This window comes from Lagenorhynchus albirostris, chromosome 6 (assembly GCF_949774975.1).
Source record: "Lagenorhynchus albirostris chromosome 6, mLagAlb1.1, whole genome shotgun sequence".
Lineage (NCBI taxonomy): Eukaryota > Metazoa > Chordata > Mammalia > Artiodactyla > Delphinidae > Lagenorhynchus > Lagenorhynchus albirostris.
In genome coordinates this window covers 57,602,276-57,626,869 of record NC_083100.1, presented here as the reverse complement: position 1 = coordinate 57,626,869, position 24,594 = coordinate 57,602,276, and the positions used below count along the sequence as shown (strand labels likewise).

Genomic DNA, 24,594 nt, shown 5'->3' with positions numbered 1-24,594 from the left:
AATGTCTTCCATCCACCCCAGTACCCCCACCTTACCACAAATACGCCCAGGTAAAAACGTTATTAGTTTTAGATATAGCTTTCAGAGTTTCCTTATTGATATAGAAGTAAATACAAATGTATGTGCTTAATTTTCTTCCGATTATATGTAAAAAGTAGACTAGTATATACAAAATATCCTGCAGTTTGCTTTGTCCACTCAATAAAATATCTTGGAGAAGTTTTCATATCAGTACACAGCAAGCTTCCTCATCTTTTAACAATTTATTTAACAATTGCATAATCTTCTGTTGTGTGGATATACCACATTTTATTCAACTGGTCCTCTATTAATTAATGGTCATCAAATACTATTCTGCCTGTTCAAATGCCCTGTGGCTCAATGTCCTGTGACTATTGTCTGGCACAGAGAGAATTTGATAACTTAAGTTTACGATAAGTGCTCAACTGCTTCTTTACTTTCACTGAGTTTTCCACATTAACGGTTAAATATCCACGCTGATCTACTTGTTATTCTGCACATGGCAGAACCTTCTTACCTTAAGCACCATAAATAGTCTCTCTGAATATCACTGAAACGCTGTTGCTATCACAATGAGGAATTACAGAAAATGTTGCAGCAATTATTACATTACTCTTCCCTATTGATTGAGCTGTTGCAGAAGATACCAGACGTGAGTGTTCCGAGGGTGCTGACAATACCCGAGGAATTTGTTCTTAATCATTTTTGTTTTTTGGGGTGTGGAGAGAGTGAAGCCTTCAATGTTCATTGATTTTTAAAATGTTCCCTGACCATGATCCAAAACGATAATTCCTAATGATCCCTAATTAATTACTTCAAGAGCTAGAGTTTTACATCATTAAATAATACAGAATATGTACAAACCTGCTTTTAGTTTTGTTTTGGTGGAAACAATTTGCATATCACATACAATACTATAAAGTCCTTCATATGCAAGAGACATTATTAGAAGGCTTTTATTAAAAAAGCTAAACATAAATTACGGTAAGGTAGCTTTGGTTGTAAGATGGTTTAAACGGAAACAATCCAGTGGGGGGAAAATTAATCTACTTTTCTAAAATAGAGGCATGTTTTGCAACGAAACAGGGCAGACTCGTTGCTGTTTTACAGAGTGTCTTTAATTCTAATGCATACTTACTACAGCGGTAATAGTGTCTATCGAACACAGCTTGGCAGCATAAAGTAAAAAGAAATGGCATTGAACTATAGCAACAATTATTTAGTTTTCACATAAGGATGGGTTTCTGGGGTGTAAACTTTGTTACTCAAGAGATATCATAGATTTAAAATGTTATTTTAAAGAATAAGGATTTAGGCTTCAGAGATAGTGTGACATTTTGGCATCTGATGGGCAGGTTAGTATAGTGGTTAAGAGTATGGGCTGTTATACTGTCTGCAATACTGTCCATAACTGTGGAATTCATGGCCAACACGGGTATGAATTCCAGCTCCAGAATTTTGTTACCTCCAGGTAAATCACTGCGCCTCTGCTTCCTTATCAACCATGTAGGGCTGTTGTGACAGCGCCATGCCTGCTTGTGTATTTCAAGCTATCAGTAAGCAGCAGCTTTTTAGTTTGCTCACTGCACCAGGGCACCTCTGCAAAGCCTTTGAATCTCATCTTTGATTTGTCCCAACTTTAAGGCATGTTCTGGTGTCGCGTTGGGGTGTCAGATGACATCCTGGGAGATGATCATGAAAGCCTGAGTTCTGGGAGGCCACCTGTCTCTCCACCTCTTTGGGAACATCCCTGGGTTGGTTTTGTTAGGGTTGGGCTGAGAACTGAGGGTGGGGAACCACGCTTAGTAACCCCCTTGATGGTCTCCCTATCTAAGGACTGTGCTGTGCTAGGGCATAAATCTTCTTGTCCTCCATGTCCCGGGACTATCACTGGAGTGCTCCTGCAACTGGGTGAAAATCATATTGTGGGATATAGAACATAAACTCAATACTGTCTGCTAAAACTCCTCTCCTACACCTGGCCATATTTTTCTGAGCACCCAGAAGAAATGGTGAGAAACTAATGATCAGTTGATAGCAAGTTGAAAGGGCCCTTTTCATGTCTAGTTCCTACATTCTAAAGTAGCTATACAGTAACCTGTCAAGAATTTTATTCTTTCTTTAATACCTGTAATAAAGAATGGGGAAAAATAGGGTAATGAAATCAAAACTGTGTTCTGCCTAGTTTGTAGATGTATTAGAAAGAAGTCATATGCTATCAAAAGTGTCTATGATACATACAGAAGAATAAACACAGTATTCAAAGAGTATGCCCTTCAGAAAAGGTCAAAGAAAGACGAGCCTACAGTTTAGAAATGGTAATAATGTATGGATTCAATGAAAAGTTTTAGGTTGTGGCTGATTTTTAAAAACATATAAAGTCTAAATCAACATCTGAAATAAACAACACATAAATATATATAGGTCTGAAAATTTTCTTTCATTTATAATCCTTTTTTTTTTTTTTTAGATTAAAAAAACGCCTTTATTTCTAACATGTGGCTTAACTACACCCGCGGTGTGCTAAGCCAGTTTTGGAACTGATCCTGCAGCTCGGAGTAAAACCGGGCCAATGGAGGAGCAGTCAGGGCGCCCAGTTATGGGCACCAAGGTGTCACTGCTCCAGCAACTCAATCTAGAGTTTTTCTTCAGCTGTTTTTTGTGACGTATGGAGAAGTCATTTTGGATTTCTCTGTACGACAGAGAGGTCCGACCTTGAGGAAGACCAGTAGCCCACATCCTCTGCTTTTATAGGCTTAATGATATGGCCTGGCTTGGTGACAACCTTGGGCATAGTCAGCTTTTGGAAGGACCTCTGGGGGTTCCATGTAGATCCTATAGGGGTCTGAATGGTCCTTTCAAATTGCTGATGGTGTGTGAATGGATATGGAAGCATCCGCACCTGATGAGCCACTGCATGGATGTTCCGCTTCTCATTGAGAATCACATTTGGCAAATTCTTGTCTTTCCTTGGAGGACCCTCAGGGGCTTTAATGAGAAACCGGCGTCTCTTCTTTGCACTGGGCTTCAGGCCCACACCACCCCACTCGCCCCAGCCAGGCAGAGTCAGGTCCACATCCTTCGGCTTACTCGCCTCCACAGCTTCCCTCTTCTCTTTCAAGAAGTCTCTGATGACATCATTCCCAGCAAAAGCTTCCTTTATCATCTGCTTTTGATCTCTCTCTTCATCTTCCAACTCCTCTACTGTCGTGGGAACTGCCAAGGACTTCATGGAAGGAGATTTTGTGGTCAGGAGGTTCTGGAGATCAATCATTTGCTCCTTCCTTTTCTTCTCCTTGGGGACACCAAGATGATTACTTGGGTTCCTCTCCAACTGCTGCCCTTCTTCCACAGCTCTGGGAAGCTCCTTGTTTTGAAAACATCCTTCTTTGCCCAGTTCCTCCAGAGTTCGTGCTCTCTCTGGCCTCTGCAGCAACAGAGGCTCCTCTTCCTCCCCGGCAGGTTCCTCTCTCTGGACCGCCAGAACTGTCCTCGTTGAACTCAGTTCTTGCTTCCTGGACTGATGGCTCTCCCTGTTGAGTTTCTGAGTCAGTGCCCTCAATTCAGACAGCACCTCCTGGCTGCTAAGATCTTTTGCTTCTTGACTGCCCACCGGCTTGGCGATCTGGTTGAGCCCAGACTTTTGTCTAAGTGATCACCTTTCCTCAAATTCTTTCAACGGAATTTCTTCCGCTACCACTGGTCCTTCTTCCTCACTTTCAGGAGCCTCCTGAGCTGCAGGCTCTGCAAGTTCTTCAGGGTCCCCCTGGACCTCAGCCTCTTTTGTGTCACCTGAGTGATTCCTGAACATCCAGGGGTTCGGTCTGTCTGCCTTCACCTGCACCTCATTCACCACGTCAGGGACAAAGGGTTCACCCTCTTCCTCCGCACCTCCCTCCTCTTCCGCACTCTCGGAGGCCACCTGGATCTTCTGCATCAGCTCTTTGTTCCTGGCCAATTGTTCCTGCATAGCCTGGCAAGCCTCCAGGTCATATTTGGCCATAACTGCCTTTGACTTTGCCCATTTCCCACTGTTCTGGTGCTTAAGGCTCATTCGCTCCATCATTCTGGCCTTTTCGAGTTTTTCCAGTTCTTCCAGTGCTGCAGCAGGATTGACCTTCTGCAGCTTCTCGAACTCTTTTAGGGCTTGCTTGGCCTTTCCTTTCTTCAGAAGTTTGTGATACTTTTTGCTTTTGATTTTCTTCTCTCTTTGAGCCCTGGCCTCATAGTAGGACTGCAGGGCCCGGGCCCTTTGAAGCTCTGCTCGGCGCATCTTCACCTCTTTCAGGCTCATGGCTTTGAGAGAGGCCTTTTCCATGGGAGTCAGTAAAGGGTCTGTCACTGGCTGCTTGTTCTTATGGAGGAGATTAAAAATCTCCTGCTCCAGGGGAGTTCTTGCCTTCCAGCCACTGACCACATGTTCGATGGGAGGAAAGATGGACTGCTGCTTGCTCAGGGGAAAAACCAGCTGCTCTGCTTGCCAGTTCTTCTGCACGACGGGATCCCATTTGGAAAGGACTTGTGGGTTTTATCGAATGCCACTTCTCTGTGGATCCGCTCAATCTCTTCTCTGTGAAGGGGTAACTCCACAGTCTTCTTCGATTTGACTCTATTCAGCTGCTTTTTCACAGCAGCCAATGAGGATGAAGTTTTAACAGGCTCAAGCAGATCTGAAAGGACCAACTTTTCTCCTGATCCTTCAGAACTGACACTGAACTCTGACACCTTCGGACTAGCCTCAGATCTCTCAGCCAATTTCCGCCTATTCTTTCCATCAAGTGAACTGATTGCTTCCAGAAGCTTTTGATGCTTTCTTTCTCCATCACTGTCCCCCTCATCTTCACTGGTGCTCAAGGGGTACTCTCTTGGCAAATCCTCTAGTTCTTCCCGTTGGTTTAAAGCCAGAAGGCTGCTCTCCGCAGCCCGACTCGAGCTCATCTCACCAGCCTGTATCTCACATGGGCCAGAAGCGGAAGCCAAAAGGCTCATTTATAATCCTTGATCTTCAGGAGAGGGGCCACATCTTCAGTCACTGCTTATCCTAGGCAGAGCTTACATACTTGATGAATAAGTGAATTGATGAATGAATGAATGAATAAATAAATTAGAATAATGCCAGGGTCCAAAAACTCCTGACAAATTACAACATTTACAATATTTTCAATGGGATAATAGAAAGCCACAGATGTAAATGTCTCATGGTTGAGTGATGAATCTAAAAATAAGACAAAAGAATTCTTCAGTATTTAAGGAAAAAAATGGTAAATGTCATCCATAAATTTCCTGCCTTTATAAAAATGCAGACTTTTGATTAAATATGAAACAAAAGATATGTCTCATGACCATATTACTCACTATGACATAATTTCATCAAGGGGCAGTGAGTGAATGTGTCATTAGTAATATTCACACAAAAGAAAACCTAAGCTAGAATCCTTAAGTCAGTATAGCTGAGGTCAAACACACTAATCCTTCCCCTAATTTTTTGCCGTTTTATTATTTTAGGAGCAAAGATGGAAACAAACAAAAAAACCTGTATTTTCAGGTGTGCTATTAGCTCATTTACTTTATTATCTGAAGATCCTATAAAGTAATATTTTATTCTGAGTCTTGCAAGCAATTTGAAATTAAACATTTTCCCTGCACCTGTAAAAATGTGTAAATGATGAAACAGGCAGCATGATGATCGCTTTACAGAGAAGCATTTCCTTCATCATCTTCAAGGTTGTTCAGATTTATGACCTAATCACCCGTGGCCCTTTAACAGGATGCATTTGAATCTGATTAAAAAGAAAAACAAATATCAGTATGGATTTATTAATAAAATGTGCCTGACCTTTTCACTTATCTACCTCTTTCAACATAACGTGAGTTTCAACTCACAATCAAAGAAGGGAGTTTCTGGCAATTTAATCTTGAATGTTTCAGCTTCACAGTTGCTTCAGGAGTTCCTGCCTTCGTATTGGTGTGTGTGGATTGTGGAGGGCTATCTGTTTCCTCCTTCTTTCTCTTTGGGGTTTAATTACTTTACCTACATCCTAATTCAGGTAACTCATAAAGCTTAGCCTTTGTTGTAGGTCCAACAGCTGTCTTATGTCAGTAGCAAGTAAAATGTTCACAAAGTACCGGAATGCAGCAAGACGGTTTATAGCGCTGCAATAAAAGGTAAATTGAATTTACAAAGATGCATTTGTCACTGATTAAAAACTTACAAAGTTAATTGGAAACACTGTGGAGGTGTTACCACACAACTCGAGGTGTAATGGGTGCTTCTAATTCAGCCTGAAGGAGAGTTGCGGCTCCCGTTATGGTCTCACACAGTAAGATGCCTGGCGACGCTCTCCAATTTAAGTAGCAAAGCAACACCATAAAGATCTTAAATATTTTTAATGGAGGCGAGTGTAAATTTACTCACTATTATTCTTGAAAACAGCTAGAGGAAAAAGCCTTCAGTGTTAACTGAAACACAGTGTGCTAATCACATGGCCCCTCCTAGAAAACATATTGTAGGGTTTTTATTTTCCCTGTCTGCAACTTTTCTCATTTTTCTGATATTTACATTGGCAGCACTACTGCAAGAAGCATATCAGTTGGGAAGGAAAAATGAGACTGAAACAGCCAGCAATCTGAAGTCAGCAGGACCCTCCCTTGGGATGTTGGCGAATTATCTCCACATAATTCACTTAACCTTTGCCATTTGGGGACTTGGGAAACTGAATGTATTTCTAAACTTGAGGCTTTTAATTGCTGGTTTTCGTGTCACTAGTCCAGGTCAGTTGGAGAGATGATGATTGAAAAACTGCTCTAGGAGGTTTTTCACCTCTGGTGCGCATCCTGGTTATAATTAAGTTGGTGGCCTGGGGTGGCCTTTAGGTTTCTGCAGACAGGAGTGAACGGTTAAGCCCCAAGAGATGGGCCTTATGTGGACATTCTGTGTGTGCCTGGAGTTAACGTAGAAATTTTAATTTTAGACTAGGTTTATGTTGAGATTAAAAGGAAAAAAACCGAGATAACTAATCTGAGTAATTGTCTTTGGTAAACTCATTCTATCAAATATCTAGTACCAAATTATTATAGAGTCATAGAATTTTTGGACTGGAGTCTTAGGGATTAATGTTTAAATTCAACTATCATGAATTTTATACATATTAATACATATACTTTCCAATACTCTAACACTGTTTGACAATAGTGTTTTTGGTGTCAGAGATGGTAGTGACTGTGGAATTTTCATATATGTTTAATTTGTTACCTCTGCTGCATGAGCAGAGTTTTAAGTCTGATTAATTCCTTTAGTCAACAAAGGGGACCATATAGCCACACAAATCTATTTTTTTAAAGCTAGAATTTACTGAGTGCTTCCTATGTACTAACTGCTTTTTGTATTTAACCCCATTTAGTCCTCACAGCATTTGAGTCCCAAACTTCCCTGATAGGCTTCCACTGACCTGAATAAGGCAACTTCTTGAAACCTCAACTTCCTTATCCATAAAATGGGGATGATATACCTTAGGGAGGTTGTTGTGAGGATTTAATGAGACAACATGGGGAAATACTGGGTAAACCATAAACTCCTATTTAAATACTAATTACAGTTTTTCTTCTTCTTAATGTAACATCATTTACAGAATTTTCACCAAAATTCTCTCTTCTAAAATATATGCACTCACAAGCTGCTTAATAAACTTACTTGAGTACACATGAATGGAGCAATGACTATGATCACAGAATATCAATCCTAGGAGGGCTCATTGTACCTACAGTTACCTATTTTGTTCAGAATTTTCCAGCAAAGCTAGGTAACTCTCAGGAAATTGTCTTCCTGAATGATGCATTGTCAAAGGACCAATCACTTTGCAACTATGGAGAAACTTGGAGCGAAAGGAAAATTCAAGTTAAAAACCTCTGAAAGTTTGCAGAATTTCATTAGAGTCTCTGAAAAATCAGAAATGCATCATTATGGAAAAGGGACCACAGAAAAATGTTAAACATATCATTCCTTGAGGTGTAAAATGTGGTTCAGCCAGAGCCTGATTTCAATCTGCAGACAATTTAAAGAAAACAAATTTTAGCTCTAGTTTTCTTTTTCTCACCAAGCTTTTGTCGAAAAGAGTCAGAATGTTGTAAAATGGCCAAAAGTTAGAGTGAAATTCACAAACTTAATAACCAGTTCTTAAAATCTGTGCAGTTGAAACCAACTACCCCATAAAGTATAGATTACTATTATCCCATTCTTTTCATGAATAAGGAAATCAAAGTTATAAGAGATTAAGGGACTTGTCTAAGATCAGTGGAGGCCAGTCAGGGAAGAATCTGGGATTTACATAACAAATCCTTTTATAGAAGGGCTCACAGGGATGTCTCTGCCACAAAGGATAATGACTCTCAGTACAAGCAAATGTATATTCTCATCTTTGAACCCAAAGGAAGCACAGACAAAATCAAGTTTATTTATATATATGTGTGTAAATATGTATCAAAACAATTCTATGTTTTAAAAGCCTGTATCTCAACAAACCTTTGTCTTTTGAAAATATGATGAGGCAAGTAAAAAATATAAGATGAATTATGGTTTGAGAGGAAAAGCTGAACAACAAAAGCACTGAAAGGTTACAGTTAACTTTCCTTTGTTTCTAAAATAGCGTCCTTCCTCTGACCTCAGTTCAAGACCAAGATCTGAGAGATTTCACAATTTGAATGAGACTTGAATGACTTCAGAACATTTTAAATTGTCATACAGCTGCTTTTGACTAAGGATTTAAAAGTATTTATGAATGAATGAACCCACATTTATTATTACTCTTAAAAGGTATGGGTAATAGACACGTAGTATCCAAATTATGCCATCTGCAGGCAGAGGAGATGAGCGGCTAAAAGATATTATTCGTATTTCTAAGGGAAGGGTCTTCCTTATCACTGGGCTCTATGATACTATACTTCCTTTCACATAGCTAGATTTTTACATTAGATAGTATGAAATCATCATCGAATTTAGAAATTAGAGCTTAGATACCACTAAAGATGAGTAGCCGTATAATTTCGACAGTCAAATAACCTCTCTAGGCCTAGTTTGCTCCTCTTGAAAATGTTTATGTCCAGGAGGGAGAATGGAGGAAGGAGAAGTTTTGCCAGCTCAGTGCTTCCAAAACCCTGTTTCGAGGCTCACTGGCAGGGGTGTGCTGGAGCCAGAAGCTTGTGAGGCAGTGCACGTTGTGTTTGACATTGGCCGTGGAGGAAGTGTTCACACCATGGCAGTTGGTAAATGTCCAAATCAGGGCCCCACCTTTTCCCAAGAGCTGGTTGTTAAACATTTACCAGCACTCCGCTAGCCTTTGTAGATAACTCTTTGAATCAAGTGTTCTACAGTCAAATAGGTTTTGTAAACACAAGGTTTCTCCATCTCTCTCTCCTTCCTCCTCTCTGTGCCCCTCTTTCCCTTCTTTTTCTCCTGCCCTCTTTCCTTTCTTCCCTCCTTTTTCCCTTTCTTCCTTCTCTTGCCCTGACAAGTAATGTGACTCTTGTCACATTAGAGATATACAGTACCACACGTTACAAAATTTTACAAAAATGCTCTTCAGACACGTCTCTTAATCCTTAAAGTTCCATTCCTCACTGGGACTGATCAAATCTCTCCCTATCTCTCTTCTTTTTCTCCACTTTCTTTGCCATCTATTTCTTCCTTTCTTTCTCAGATAGCACACCATATATTTTTGTATAAAATAGGAAAAAGTAAAAATATATTTAGAGAATAAAATATAAAAGTCCCCACCCTCCCCAACCTGCAGTTTTTTGTTTTTATTTTTTTTACTGCAGGTCTGCTGAGCTTTTAATATGCTAATGTCCACTGTGAGCCTTCGGAGGGGACATTTCCATCTATTTCCACACAGAAGCTTTTTCCCCAAACACCTATTAGTATGTTGAAGTATGTGAATATTCTTTGGAAGATGGTTCAGAAAAAATGGACGAATGGATTTCTAACAAACTTTTGAATTGAAAATTATACCAAGTATATGATTCTAAAGATGGTTATGATTTCAGATATAGGACGAACCACATGATGTATGGAGGTCCTATCCCATTTCACAGGATAAACCTATGAAATGAAGACAAATGATTCTGTTGATTTATTTCCAGGATGGTGAAGATACCAGTATTGAAATGTTCACATCTCTTTTGCTGTTTATCTAGAGTTATGCTAGGTAGAGATTTTGTGAAATTTCAAGAAATGCTATGCTGTTGCTCTAACCCAAAACATCCTAGAAATACAGTCTGTGTGTAGTGCCTCTTGAAATAGAAAATCAATGACAATTCTAAGAACTAAGTGTATTTAAAAATATATCTGCAGATATATAGAGATAGATAAGAGATAGACTGATGGCTAGATGAATATATAGTTTTAAAGATTCTAGAAGAAATTTAGAATACATGAATTCCATTTAAAGCCTGGCTTTTACTTCTGCTGATCCTGTTCACTAAATTTAAATTATTTCTACGGTACATTTGCAAGTTTATGCCCACTGCTTCAACTAGTACTAAGGGATGTTATAAGACTCTAATTCTCTCTTAAGGAAAATTAATCCAATTAACTCTTTTGATTTATTGTCAGAGATCTTCTAAAGATAAATTACAGCTAAATTGTAGTTATTGAAGACAGATCATTTGCCTGTGAAATATGGTATCATTATGAAGTCTAATGTGCATGCCAGGTTCAGTGCCTTTCTTAGACTAGGTTCATACTACTAGAGTTCTTGTTAGGTTGAATTAGTATATGGATTCTGATAATTGCTATTAAAGTAAGGTGAGATGTTAAAAGACTAAAGTAAAGCAAAAGGCCAAGGGAGATGACAACACAGATTAAAGGAATTATTGAACTCTTACGCCAGAACCCAGAGATAAATCTTAAAGATCGCCTTCTTTAAGCTCACCCTGTATCTTACTGAAGAAAGCAATAAAAAACTCAGTCTGGTCTCATTGTGCTAAACGCTACTGCTGAAAGGGTGTGAGACTGAAGGGATCCAGTGGTGAGTTGTAAGCGACACATGCACAGACCTGTTAACAATTAACCTTTTTCTCCCTCTCGGAATTCACAAGGGACTTGGCCCACAGGAAACTAGAGTTAGCTTTCTTCTCCTTTCAGTTAGGAGAAAATGCCTTTTGCAGAAAATACTGCCTGCTGACCCTATTGAAGATCACATTGAGAATAAGTCAACGTAACATCACCATCCACGGTTCGGTTAAGTGTTGAAAGAAGGTGGTATGGAACGGAGGCTGGGAAGACGTCGAGCGTAAGGACTGAATAATGTTGAAACCCAAGGCAAACTGAACAGGGAAAATAAAGATATTACAAACAAACTCCTGTCAGAAGCGAAGATAAGCTAGGGTGATTTTCAAATTATTTTTGATGATTCCTAAGGGACAGATTATAAATTCCTGCTTACTCTGAGGATGAATGTACATGAAATGTCAGTGATACTCTTCCCAGAAAGAGATACTTCAGCTTAAGTGAAATGACTCTTCTCCTATGAAAGTAGAGTTGTTCTTAGGAAAAGAAAGAATAAATGATGAAATGAGCTGGATTCATATTAGTAGTAGACTAAAATCATTTTTTGAAAACTGAACTATTGTATATCCAGGGTCTAACACATATTAGGCAAACAATGCCAATTTGCTGAGTAAACAATGAACAAAGGAATACAGAATTTTTTGAAATGCACGTGGGTAGAGAAGTCAGTAAGCAAATAGAAAAAATAATTGAAAGCTAGCTAGATACCTTTATACATATCCAACACAAGTTGATGGATTCAATTTTCCTTTTCGGCAAATTAATATTACAATTCTTTATAATAAGCGCATAGTTCCATCATGTTTAGCTAATACTTGTGATCTTTTTGTATTTTTCCCCTTTATTCCAAAACCCTTATGTCCACTAGTGATGGGAGTTAACTCTAGTATCCTAAGAGTGCTGGAGAAATCTCTCTCCAGGGGAAGTGGGTGCCCCTAGCTCACAGCAGAACCAGGTTACTGCGGCGGGGGGGGGGGAGACTTCACCCTCAAGGGTCTGTAAGCACCCTCCCACACACACACACGCCAGAGATTGTCCAGTCACCTTATCATGCTTCTCCAGGTCTCACTTCCTACTTGAAACCTGTTTGTACTTGTGTCTGACAACTGTGAGGAACTGGTTCTCGAGCTCCTTGCCCTACGCTGTCCTCCTGATTGAACGCTCTACAGCAGGATCCACACTCAGTCCCACTTTCAGCCTCAGATCCTGGAAGGCCAGCTTTGGCCAACAAGCTGGCCATTCTATCTTTGGAGGGGAGGTCAGACTTGGTTCCCAGTTCCCTCAAGGAGATTTAACTAGTTCACCTCCAAGGTCATGCTCAGATCTAAGAGTGGATGAATTTTGATTTTTATGGTTCTAGGAGTATATAACCTTAAGAAGTAGTAACCACAGAACATGAAAGGCCCATTTCAAAGGTCTGGCCTATATTTGATGGGCCAGGTGGATGGAAGGAGCAGAAAAGCTACACTGAGGAGGTTGCTGTGGCCAACAGCAGGTATGTAGGTGACTGCCCCCCAGGGCTCCTACAGAAAGGATGCATATATACGCACTGCCACTTCTGGAGGTGTGTGGGGTGGGTAGGGGGATGTCAGGGCTTGTCTGCCATCTGGCTCAATCACTGCAAAGATTATGATCCCTGCCCCACCCCCATCTTTGTACGTATTTCAAAATTAAAATACCTCCTCTACATGAAACTCAAAATTTACACATTCTAAAATGAAAACTGTGTTCTTTTTTTTTTATTAAGCTTTCCTCATTGTAAAATTCTGGACAAGTTCCAAGTTCAAGTTGAAATTTTCTCACTCCTATTGCAAGCATATGCTTGAGTCTTCCTGTTCGAAAATCTCACACTGACACTGAGTTTGGGTCTGAAGCGCTGCTTCTTGTTTCTGCGAAACACCGTCTCAATGGTTCTATCGGTCAGCCATCTGTGGAGAACCATGAGTCTAAAACACCAGACTCAGGCGCACACTATAGCTTCACAGATTAACCGCAAGAATGTCTCCAGCCCTCCTTCCATTTTTGTAATTCGATGACATTCTCGTTAATTCTAGGGCTTCATCGATAACTTCTGTGTCAGTGGTTCTAGAAAGCCCTTTCTAGGTCCACCCTGGATGATCCCCAACATTCCACTTTCTCCCCACTGCTCAGCCACCAATTTCTGTTCCAATTTCTGCAACATTCTCTCAGTCATGTAGCCCACAAACTCGAGGTAATTTTTGACTGCTTCTACTTTTTTAATTCATCTCTTCATTTAACAGTAGCTGCTATGTCCCTTTCATGCACCAGGGCTGTATTAGGAACTGGGGATACAACTGGCCCTGCTCTTGTGCAGCAGACAAGCAGGTCTGGAATATCTCTTGCTTCTTGCCCCTTCCATTCTACTCCCTTAGCTCCTGTTCCAATGGCCCTGCATTAATGCTATGTTGTGCTAATACTGATCTTTTAACCCAGTTTACATAAGGGACTGCCAGATCAATCTTCCCCCGAACAGAGACAATCATGTCATTCCTTTGCTCAAAAACCTTCAGTGGCTCCCCATTCCCTACTATGACACAGCCCTTTGTAGCAGAAGGAACACTGGGCTGAGAGTCTGCAGGCTGGGTCCTGGAACAGCACGGACTACCATGGAAATGCAGTAGGTTTCTAATCCTGGCTGTGCCTGAAACTCACTGTCAGACTTGGGATCGTTTTCTGGATCTTTGTTTCCTTGTCAGTAATGGGTTAGAAGGTTGGGGGTTTGGTGTGGTGAATTCTAAACACGAGCTCCTATTTTCTATTCCATTATTATTCTGTTTTCAGAGCCCTTACCCCTCTGCAGACTCAGGGGTCTTTGAACTATGGCATATTTTCTGGCATGTATACAGATTTTCAAAGAAATTTAAGAAAAACTTTCTAAGAATTTCTGCTTTTTTCTATGGAGTTGCAAAAGCTCCTTTGTCTTACCCCTAGAAAGAGATGGCTTGATAATTCTCTGCTCTCTTCTTTCTCAATGTGAAAATAATCACCAGTGCAGCCATTCGCTCCTACACACACACACACACACACACACACGCACACAGAGAAAGTGAGCATTGGGAAGACTAAGGCTGGCTCTGCCGTTTCATTAATCAAAATACTTATAGCTTAAAGCTTTGAACACAGGCACATCTTCTGGCGCTAAATGAACATTAGGGCAGGTTGGGAAACAATTACCCTCTCCAGGTTGGGCTTTGGCCGCTGACTTTCGCTGTGGCTTTTCGGTGGCACCCAGCTAAGGAAGACGAATGATGATTCTTCCTGTTCCTAGGGGGCTTCAGCCTCCTTTCTATTGCTCCGCATTCAGATGTCCAGAGTCGGCAAGTTTGGTGCCTTTGGAGCACCGCTATTTAAGAGTAGCCATTTCAACACGGGAAACAAATATGGTTATGAATATATTTGGATTTATATTAGAAAAAATCTCATGTTCCCAGAACAGACGTATGCAAGCTGATTCCCGCCCCGGGCCCCGGGCCCCCTGCCCCTTTTGATGCTTCTGTGACAAATCTGTTGTTGAGTTATGGTCATCAGAGCTACATAAGGAACAGCAAGGATAAATGATAGCCCACCATATATTACCATGATGTTCCCGCGTTATTCAGGGTGATTATACTGATTCTAGAGGTATATCATATTGACTACCAGCTCGAGTCTTACCCACTGCTGTGCCCCCTCTGTGACCTCCACAGTTACTGAGTCCTGCCTGCTGGCTTCCTGGGGACCTTGTGTGCGCAGAGAAAAGGATGATGGGGAGATAATGAGAACTAGTTCTTCATCTTATTATCACGTTTGTAATTTCGTACTTGAATTTTACTTAGAGAACAGCAATTGGTAGATTTGGTTAGAGAGAAAATAATATACATTAGGGAGCTGTTACATGGTTTATGTAGTTTTTGATGATTTCCTTGTAAAATTATGTCTTATAAAACCATGTCCAAATTATTTAGAAAATAATTACTAATTTCTTAGCAGAATATACTTAAGCTAGATCATTTTGGTGGCTATTATGTATATATGAGTAAAGCAAGTTATAGGAATTTTGTATTTTTCCTGTATTTTTCATTACTCTGATCTTAAAAGACAGAAGTTAGACCATCTTTTAAAAAAATTTGTATTCCAGCTATTTTTTTTACCTCTACACTTAGCTATTTCTCTCCTCAGGTAAGATGTTATTGCTCTTTCTTAATTGAGTTGATATTTATAAAGCACTTGGAACAGGACCTGGCACATGGTATATGTTAAGTAAAATAAATAACTGCAAAAATTAATCAAAAATTAAAAACCCCAGCAATATTTTTTGGGAAAATTCCAATAACTTTGGCTTTAGCTGTTGCTCACATTGGAAAGTGATTTTAGAATTTATCCCCAGTAAATGAGATTTTAAACCAGATTGATAAAAGCCAATATTTCTGTTTAAAAATATATTAAATTTATTTTACACACTTATTACTCGTGCTTATTGTAGTAAGTGTATGCAAATACAGATAAAAAATATTCCAATACTCAGACACAATCATCTTAATATTTTGTACATTTTCCAGAATTTTCCCCTCTGTGTATGTGTGTGTGTGTATATATATATATATATATATATATATATACTGTACATATGTAAGTATTTAAAATATAAAAGTATGTGCATATTAAATGATATGTTTAAAGGTATACATTTATACATGTACATATTTTAAATATATATTTTGGTGGGATCTGTTTTTCTCATCCATTCAAGTGATGGCTTAACAAATCCCTACAAAGTGAATTGTTGCCATGTTGATAACGATGCAGCAGGCCCTGGGCTCTGTGCTCTACATGTATTATTTTGTCTGGTCCTTATAACTTCTAAGAGAGAGCTACTATTCTGTCCACATCACAAAGGAGGATCCGAGGATTAGGCTAAGGAATTTAGCAAGTTCACATAGCTCGTGTCTGACCTGGAATTTGAATCTACTGTGCTCTGAAGCACTGGACTTTCATGCTAGACATCTCTATGGACTAGGACAATAATAATCATTACTTTCATAAGACTTAGGGCAACATCTTCATAAAAAGGTATAGAAGTCAGTCATCACAAGCCGCAAACTACATTCAGTCCATTTTCTATACTTTGGTACCTGCGTTCGACTTGCCGGCTGAGATTTCCACAGCATGAAAATCAAAAGATCTGAGTTTTTGTCCCGTCCCAATTCAAATCAACTGTGCGACCTAACACATATCATTGTTCTTTTATTGGTTTCTTTTTTATCGTCTGTGACAAGAGGGGATTGGGTCAGGAGTTATTTATTCACTTACAATTTATTGATCACGTTTGAAAAGACAAGTTAGATATCAGGATAACAAAAGAAATAAGATATTCCTCTCCTCAAGGAGCTCCCCTAATCGTAGAACAAAGACGGCTGGGCTTCAGCGCGCTGTGTGCTTTGACAGAGGGGCGAGCACCGAGCTGATGGAGGAGGAAGGAGCCACGCCTCCTTCAGCAGTCCCAGCTCTGAAACCCAGGACTCCAAAACGACTGGTCCCTTCAAATGTAGTTCACTTCAAGGTGAAAACTATGTGTTCACTGAAGCTCTCAAAATAAAGTCACATGTATAGTAGCTTAGCTCACTTAAACACTTCGTTGGAAAAAATTGCAATGACAGTGTAATGTTAGCCAGTTGGCTGCTTCTTTCATGGTGGAATAAAAGCCTTGAGTATGTTTTTGAGTTGGCTTGTTATAAATAAAGAATTGATTTGGGCTTTGCAAAATGAAGGATTCCATCATATGATTTCGTTCCATTGAAAAAAAAAGGCAAGATATGCAAAGTTGAAACTAATGCCATACAGAATGGGTATTTGTGAGTTTTCTTTGTAAGTAATGCTGGAAAGTCCTCAGATAAATTGCTGGAAATAAAAGCCTCACATTTCATATTTCTTAGTAAAATATTTGTAAAAAGGAAAAAGTTCAAACCTTATTTTGTTGAAGTAAATTAAGCGGCACATTGCTAAAGAAATTTCCGTAACTTGTTTACTTTGTTTTATTCATGTGCTGCTGCATTCTACAAGGAGATCATCTATAACCCATGGTGTCCCTGCGCTCATACTCGTGAAGTAACAATATCCAAAGAGCAGTCAGGCTCTAGAATCCTGATCTCTTGGGTTTTCTTCTAGGGCTCTTTCTACTCCACCACCTTGTAGGGACTTGTGACTATTTTTGGGGGTGCGGGGACAGGTCCAAGTGGACTCGATTTAAAACTTTATGGTTCAAAAACGATAGTGATGGTAACTGTGCTATGACTCACAATGTCTGCTAGTAACTCTACTGAGTTATAATTTAGCCAAAAAGTCAGAAGAACAAAGTTAATATTAACTAACCTTAAACATAAATGATACATAAATTGTAACGGTTATAAAATGCAGGGGAAAATTACAAAATCATGGACTCAGATTTCTAATTTAACAGTCCTAAACTTCCTGGGCACCCATTTGGAAATGGAATTCGTACAGGTCACATCTCGTTGATTAAACGTGATCCTGAGCTGCAAAGTTCTTCAATGAATTTTATGTATAATATCTTTCTGGTTCTATCATGGGGAACATCCATACTACTTTGCAATTATGCAGAGAAGACAAACATTACTTGTTATTCTTTGAGTGCCTTTTCCTCCAGGTGCTGCGTGTTTTCAGGTTCTGATTTGCAGATAGAGGGAAACGTGGGTCACAGAAAGCACCATGATAATAGATGGTACATGGAGAGACAAGAGAAACCATGCATCTCCTCCTTTTTTGATAAAAATGTTATTTGCCAAAACCATTAATTTTCTAGGTATTTTTAAAGAATAAATGACCCCTTTCAATCTTAGGACTCTGTTTTTGGAGATTAATCTCAGGGTTAGGCAAAGAAGCTGATAACCCCCCTGCTAGTCCTCCTGATTTTATTGCTAAATTTGCCTCTTAATTTTTCCCAGCTGGGTCACCTTTGCTCAGGGGAGACTTTCCTGACTCATGCCAGTCAGGATGCTATTATTTCTGAACAATTAAACACAATCCACATCTCCTCTAATCAGCAAGCCTCAATGATTATAATGCAAGGTTTGCTGATATTTTAAAACCAGAAGGGCTCTGAGCTGCTGAGACCAGGAAGCCAATGAGAGATGGGGGGATGGATCACGTGACACGGAGCCTGGCAATAAAAGAAGAGGTAAAGTTGGTGAGATAGGTGGAGATAAAGGTGAAAGCATTTTTATTACTTGGCAATCGATCATTTTAAGGAGGAGAGAGCCCCAAAGAACAATGGAACTATGCAGATACAGTGAATTTGGCTGAAGAAACAAATGTTACTCTACAATGGGGTTGTCAATTGACAACATCTGTTTATTGAACACAGAGTAGAGCACTGTACTAGACATTATGCCAGGGCTTAAACTGCAGACACTCTCAGATTCACACCCCCTCCTTCCTGTAACTTGGAGGGAAGGGAAAGAGGGAAGAGATATTTATCTCCTCCCTCCCCTTAAAGTTCATACCGTAGCTAGTTCCATATTCTAGTGAAATGATTTCATGACAGGACGTTCTTTCTTATCAACGACATTCTGTTAAGGAAAGAGGACTTTTTCCTGATTAGCACATTAATATAGTTTCATAAATTGCAGTTATCACACGGATGAAACGACAAGGGTAAAATAACACTTTGCTTACACTGAGACAAGTATCTGTTGTTCAAGTTTCTTCAGGTCCCTTTAAATATACGGTACTCCCTGCCCTCCCCTTCCCTATTTCACTTCCCCACCCCAACTCCACTGGCCCCCTCCTTATTTGGAATAATCCCTTCCCTCCCCACCCCACGACTTGGTTTTCCTTCACTCCATAGAAGCACAGAGCCACTTGCAAAAAAAAAAAAAAAAAAAAGTCAGGAAGCAGGATGAAAGCATCCTGAGCAGGCAGTTTAAGGAAGGCAGGGAGTCTTCCCTACTCACTCCTCTCCCTCCCCCAGTCAATTAACTGGAGCTTCTTTCGGTATCAACAGGTCCTCTGTGGGGATACAGAGCACCTCTTCAGAGTGCTAAGCTTTTTGTTCACTTTCATATAGTATTTATTTAAGCAAATCAGTACCTGACTTGGGGTGAAGATGCTTTGATGCTGATATAGAAGAAATGCAAAGATGCTGCAGCAGAAGAGAAGGTGAGCATGTCCAGGAGACGAAAAAAGCATAAGAGAGGTTGCTGGAACTCTACCACATCAGCCCTTCTCCTCTACGCTTGCCCTAAATCCCACTTTTCTGTGCACTTTGGTTCCCAACGTCCTCGCCCAGGATTGGGAGGTGGCTACCTTATGATCTTATTACATTGTTATGGGCTGAATTACTTCCTCTCCAAATTCATATGCTGAAGCCTTAACCCCCAGTGCCTCAGAATGTGACTGTATTTGGAGATAGGACCTTTAAAGTGGTGATGAAGTTTAAATGAGGTCTTTAGGATGAGTCCTAATCCAATCTGGCTGGTGTCCTTGTAAGAAGAGAAAGTTTGGACGCACAAAGAGACACCAGGGATGCTAGTGCACAGAGGAAAGACCACGTGAGGACACAGGGGGAAGGTGGCCATCTTCAAGCCAAGGAAAGAGGCCTCAGGAGAAACCAGCTCTGATGACATCTTAGTCTTTGACTTCCAAGCCTCCAGAACTGTGAGAGAATGAATTCCTCTTCTTTAAGTCGCCTAGTCTGTGGTATTTTGTTATGGCAGCCCTAGCAAACTAATACTACATGATGGAGTCCTGCAAAACAAAAGGCTCTTAATTCTCTGGAGTATTAATTGAGTCCATCTAATTATATAGAGCTCCTAAGAGTGCTTACCATGTGCTAGATACTGTGCCAAGCACTTTACCTGTATCATCTCATTTAACTGTTAAGCTAAATCCTCTGAAATCCTCTGGAGGTCAGACTTCTCTAAGAAACTCAATATTATAGTGAAGCTGTTTTAAAGAAAAGTTGTAAGTAATTTCTTTATCTTATAATTTGTTATATTCTATTACATTTCAAGACAGTTCCAATCTAAGGACTTCAAACAATTTAATTTACCAAAATCATTAAACCAAATAACGTCTCTGGTAGTGGCTTCTAGATGGGGACGGCGCTTTTAATACTATCTTTGGGAAAAACCAGAGAAGAAAACGTATCTATAAACAAGAACTAATTGCTATAAATTACTTGGAAAGGGAAGAATATCAAGTTAATAAAACAAATATTATTGACCCATGGATTTACAACTATATCATAATTTAGTACCTGGTTTATTTCTTAAAGACTGAAAACACTTCTTGTTCTTTTCTTTCATTCTATTCTATGTATGTAACATTTTGATAGTTAAGCAGAATAGATACATGCACCATCTCAGTCTTTGTTGTCTAATTAAAAACTTTTTATGCATAGCAATTTTACTATTTTGCATTATCACTAGAGCTCATTTCTCATGGAAAAAAATTAGCATCTGTTTAAAGGAACATTTCTTTAATCGCCAGTTCTGATTGTCAGTAGGACCATTTTGTAGATAGTTTTTAGCTGACTAACAAATCTTTTATTTTATTGGCTGTCTCATTTTGTTCTCTTTCATATTTCACATTTATGGTCTATTCAGACATTCTCCTGTTTTGTTAAGTAGGAATCTGTGTGGTCTTTGATGTAAGACATAATTTATTTGACAAGGAAATATGAGTCTGTGCCCTGAATCTACATTTAACTGATGGATTGAGAAATTTAAAAATTGCAACAAGATAGACTCTCCCCAAGATTGCCATACTACTAGCATTTTGCTAATCTATTTGGCAGTGAATTTACATATCTGTGTCTATATATGAATATACAGAGATTCACACAGTCATACAACAGTACCCACGTGTTTTCATTAACAGAAAAAAAGTCTCATTTTTATTAGTCATTGATGCTTCCTGTGGAAAAATTTTAAGTAATTTTTCCTTGAGATCAAAATCAAGATATTTATTTTATTTTATCTTTATATAGATAGTTATAGCTATATAAAGGGAGCCATAATGTCTTCAAATCTATGTTGCTCATTCCTCAACCTAGTAAACGGAAGTTCTGTTAGCATTTCAAGACTTATATATTTCATACATTCTCCCATGTCCCAGTTCTGGTAATTGGAAACTTACTTGCAGCTCATTCCCTCTGCTCAAACTGCTTGTCAATTAACCTTTGAAAAATGAAAGTTTTAAAAAATAAGACTTTCATATTTCAATCATGTTCATTTTCCATCACCTGAAAATGTAGAAATTAAATAACACTCGGGGGCCTGCAATGCTTTTTACATATCATTTAAGATTTGAAACTAGTCTTTAATGTTCAAAAATGACCTCTATTTATATGCAATGGATGAGATTATGTGGTTAAAATTACTTGTGTTGGGTATCTCCCTGCTTTGTTTATAGGTATGAACAAAATACTAAGTATGCCAAAGCATTTTTCACCAACGTGCACCATTTCTGTTGATGTTTTGGGCTGCTGTCTGTGACATGCTGGGCCATACTGAGCACTGGGGAAGAAAACAGGGTTCTACTGTATATTTGAAATTTACATTTTGATGAACTTAGATGGAACTGTTGCCTGTCCTGAGCTGCTGACTATATGAGGGGAAAAAACCTGACGACTTGTAAGAATAACAGGAATGAAAAATGGAAAAAACTAAATGCTAAAGGTAAAAAAGATGGGCAAGTGCTGTCATTGTTACCGTTGACAGTAACTATGGAGCCTGTGTTTCAGGAGAGGTTGGAGTCACTGTTTCCTAATCCAGGTAGTAGCTAAGTAGAGAGGGAAGAGGTCCGTCATTCAGTGCAGACACGTTTATCAGAGCTTCCTATTATGCAAGGGATTCTGGTTTCACAGAGATGAACTAGACCCTGATTTTTCCCATTTATCAGCCCCCTCTACCCACCCCCATCCTGGACTGCTTAACTGTTTATCTGAAAATCCATGTTTCTTCCTTGGTGTTTATTTTAACTTGTGTTACTAATCTGGTAAAATTTCCCCACGAACGTCACAACTCTAATATCTATCCTTGGGGAAAAGGGTGAAAACACAACCTTCTGTCTCAGTTGAAGGCAATCCTTCAGGCTCTTGGGAACATCTCAATGTAAAATTTTATGTCATTTATCTGCCTTCTGCCCTCCTAGATCTCAGATTTCTTTAGAAACAAAAGTTCTCATTCTTAGGTATATTTTCCCCCACTTAGAAAACCCACCCTCTACCACACTTGAATCCTATTTAATAACCACTCTTACTGTTTTGGAAAATTCCCAAACTTTGCCTGATCTTCTCTGTCTTAGAGCCAATTTACTCCTCACCCTGCTGGCAGAGAACAAATGTAGCACAGAACTGTAGTCTCTTCCTCTCTTGCCTTTTTCATTTTTGTCCTTTCTCATACATCATTGAATACTAGCAGAACTAAAATCCAATGGTCATTTCTTACTCTGAAGTAATAAGGGTTTTTCGGGTGTGATAGGACTAGGTTTGACTCTGGTCATTACTACTTACTGTGTGACTTTGGGGAGGTTCATTTCTCCTTTTTGAGCCTCAAGTTTCCCCATTTGTAAACCCCACTTTGTAGAGCTATGCAAACAGAAATAAAACATTTAGCACAGGCTTGACACAAAGTAGGTGCCCAGTAAGTTCTATTTTCTTAGAAGCAGTATAGGATAGAGATTAAAAGCATAAACTCTGAAGCCAGCCAGCCAGGGTTCATAGTGCCAGTTTTACCACTTAATGCTGTGTAACCTGGGCAAGTCATCTAATCTCTTGGTATGGTAATAGTAATTTACTTCCTAGGGTTTTTGGTGAGGATTAAATGCGCTAATATCTGGAATTGTGCCTGGTATCTGGTAAGCATTATTTAAGTAAGAGGTATTATTTTTCCCTCCTTTCTCCAAGGTATACCCTGATCTCATGAGTGTAATTTTTTTTTTTTTTTTTTTTGGCTGCATTGAGTCTTTGTTGCTGCACACGGGCTTTCTCTAGTTGTGGTGAGTGAGGCTACTCTTCGTTGTGGTGCGCGGGCTTCTCATTGCGGTGGCTTCTCTTGTTGCAGAGCACGGGCTCTAGGCAAGCAAGCTTCAGTAGTTGTGGCACATGGGCTTAGTTGCTCCGCGGCATCTGGGATCTTCCTGTCCCCTGCATTGGCAGGCGGATTCTTAACCACTGTGCCACCAGGGAAGTCCCATGAGTGTAATCTTTGGTTCTCAGTGACTAGAACCAAAGTTGGGCTGGGACCTGTTGGTGAGAAACAGTCTTCCTTGGCCAATCTTCCAAGCAATGCTCCCATGATTGCACTTGAACTTTTCTTAAGCGAAGGAAAACATGGAGGATACATTCTATCTGCTATGAGTCATGAGTTGGAGAGATGGCGGCCCTCACTAGGACACTGGGCAGATTGGTTGGCTGTAGTTCATAATCACTCTTATTTATTTGGGATATCCAGGAAACCAAGATGAGGTTAAGGCAAGGAAAGCCCTAAGAGTGAACCTCTGAGCACTGAATTCTACATCCTATCAGTAGTACTGAAAACTGTGAAAGGAGAGGTTGCTCATTATTTCAGCAATCAAATAAGAGTCAACCTCATTTATTTATGCAGGCTGGAACTGAGTCAAATGAAATCCTAGTGGAAACTCGGATGAGAAAAAAATTCAAGATCAAATTTCTTTTTCTATAAATCAAAAAGAGACCCTTTAAAAATGTAACAGTGATGCCTGTATTTAGCTTGAGGAGACTGAGATGACGGTATGGGAATTCACCAGTCAACTTCTGGGGGCTGGTGATACATAAATTACGTAGACCGTTATGAATGTAAATTAAAGATAAAGGAAAGATAATGTATAGAGCACAGAGCTTTGGAATTTTTAACTTGCTGCCCTGATTACATCTTGCCAGAGCATCAGTGTGATTAGAGCAATTGTTTTTCCTTTTATCAGTTCATCTTTTTATCCTCCATCAGTAGCCTCTTTACCTTTATTCATTTCTATAAACAAAGGCAATGCTTTGACTTCATAAAACCAATCCTTGTTTTGCCTCAGTTTTATTTTAGATCTAGTTTTGGTCCATGATGAATTGCTGAGTGGTTGATTTCCTCACACTCCTTTTTGCTAACATTTCTTGACAGCTTCTGGATTGCTCTACCTAGTAATTTGCTCCATAATAATGGCTACTGTGAGCTGTCTCGTAACTATTTCCTTTATTTTTAACAAGGATTCTTAACACCCTCTGTAGGTGACAGTATGCAATTACAGATATAAACTGTCCCTCAGGGGATGGCTGCTCACAGATGCCACCAGGATTTTTTGTAGTGCAACTGTTACATGTAATGAAAACAAAGAATCAGATTCTCCAAACATCCAGTTCAAATAAAATTTTAATTAAAAGTTATGAAGGCATTTTATTGATTAACAATCTTAGTAATTAAAGAAAGTGGTTGACATTTTTTTCTCTAGTTGGATTTGTCCTTCCTTTGAGATCTCTAATT

At 39.5% G+C, this 24,594-nt stretch overlaps 1 protein-coding gene across 1 annotated transcript; it reads right to left on the bottom strand.

Annotated features, from left to right (window-relative positions):
- Window positions 1-2,545: 2,545 nt before the first annotated feature.
- Window positions 2,546-4,992, bottom strand: LOC132521767 (U3 small nucleolar RNA-associated protein 14 homolog A-like). The gene is given in 2 exon segments (XM_060151424.1): window positions 2,546-4,545; window positions 4,548-4,992. Coding segments are annotated over 2 exon segments (2,301 nt in total). The 5' UTR covers window positions 4,960-4,992; the 3' UTR covers window positions 2,546-2,656.
- Window positions 4,993-24,594: the final 19,602 nt, after the last annotated feature.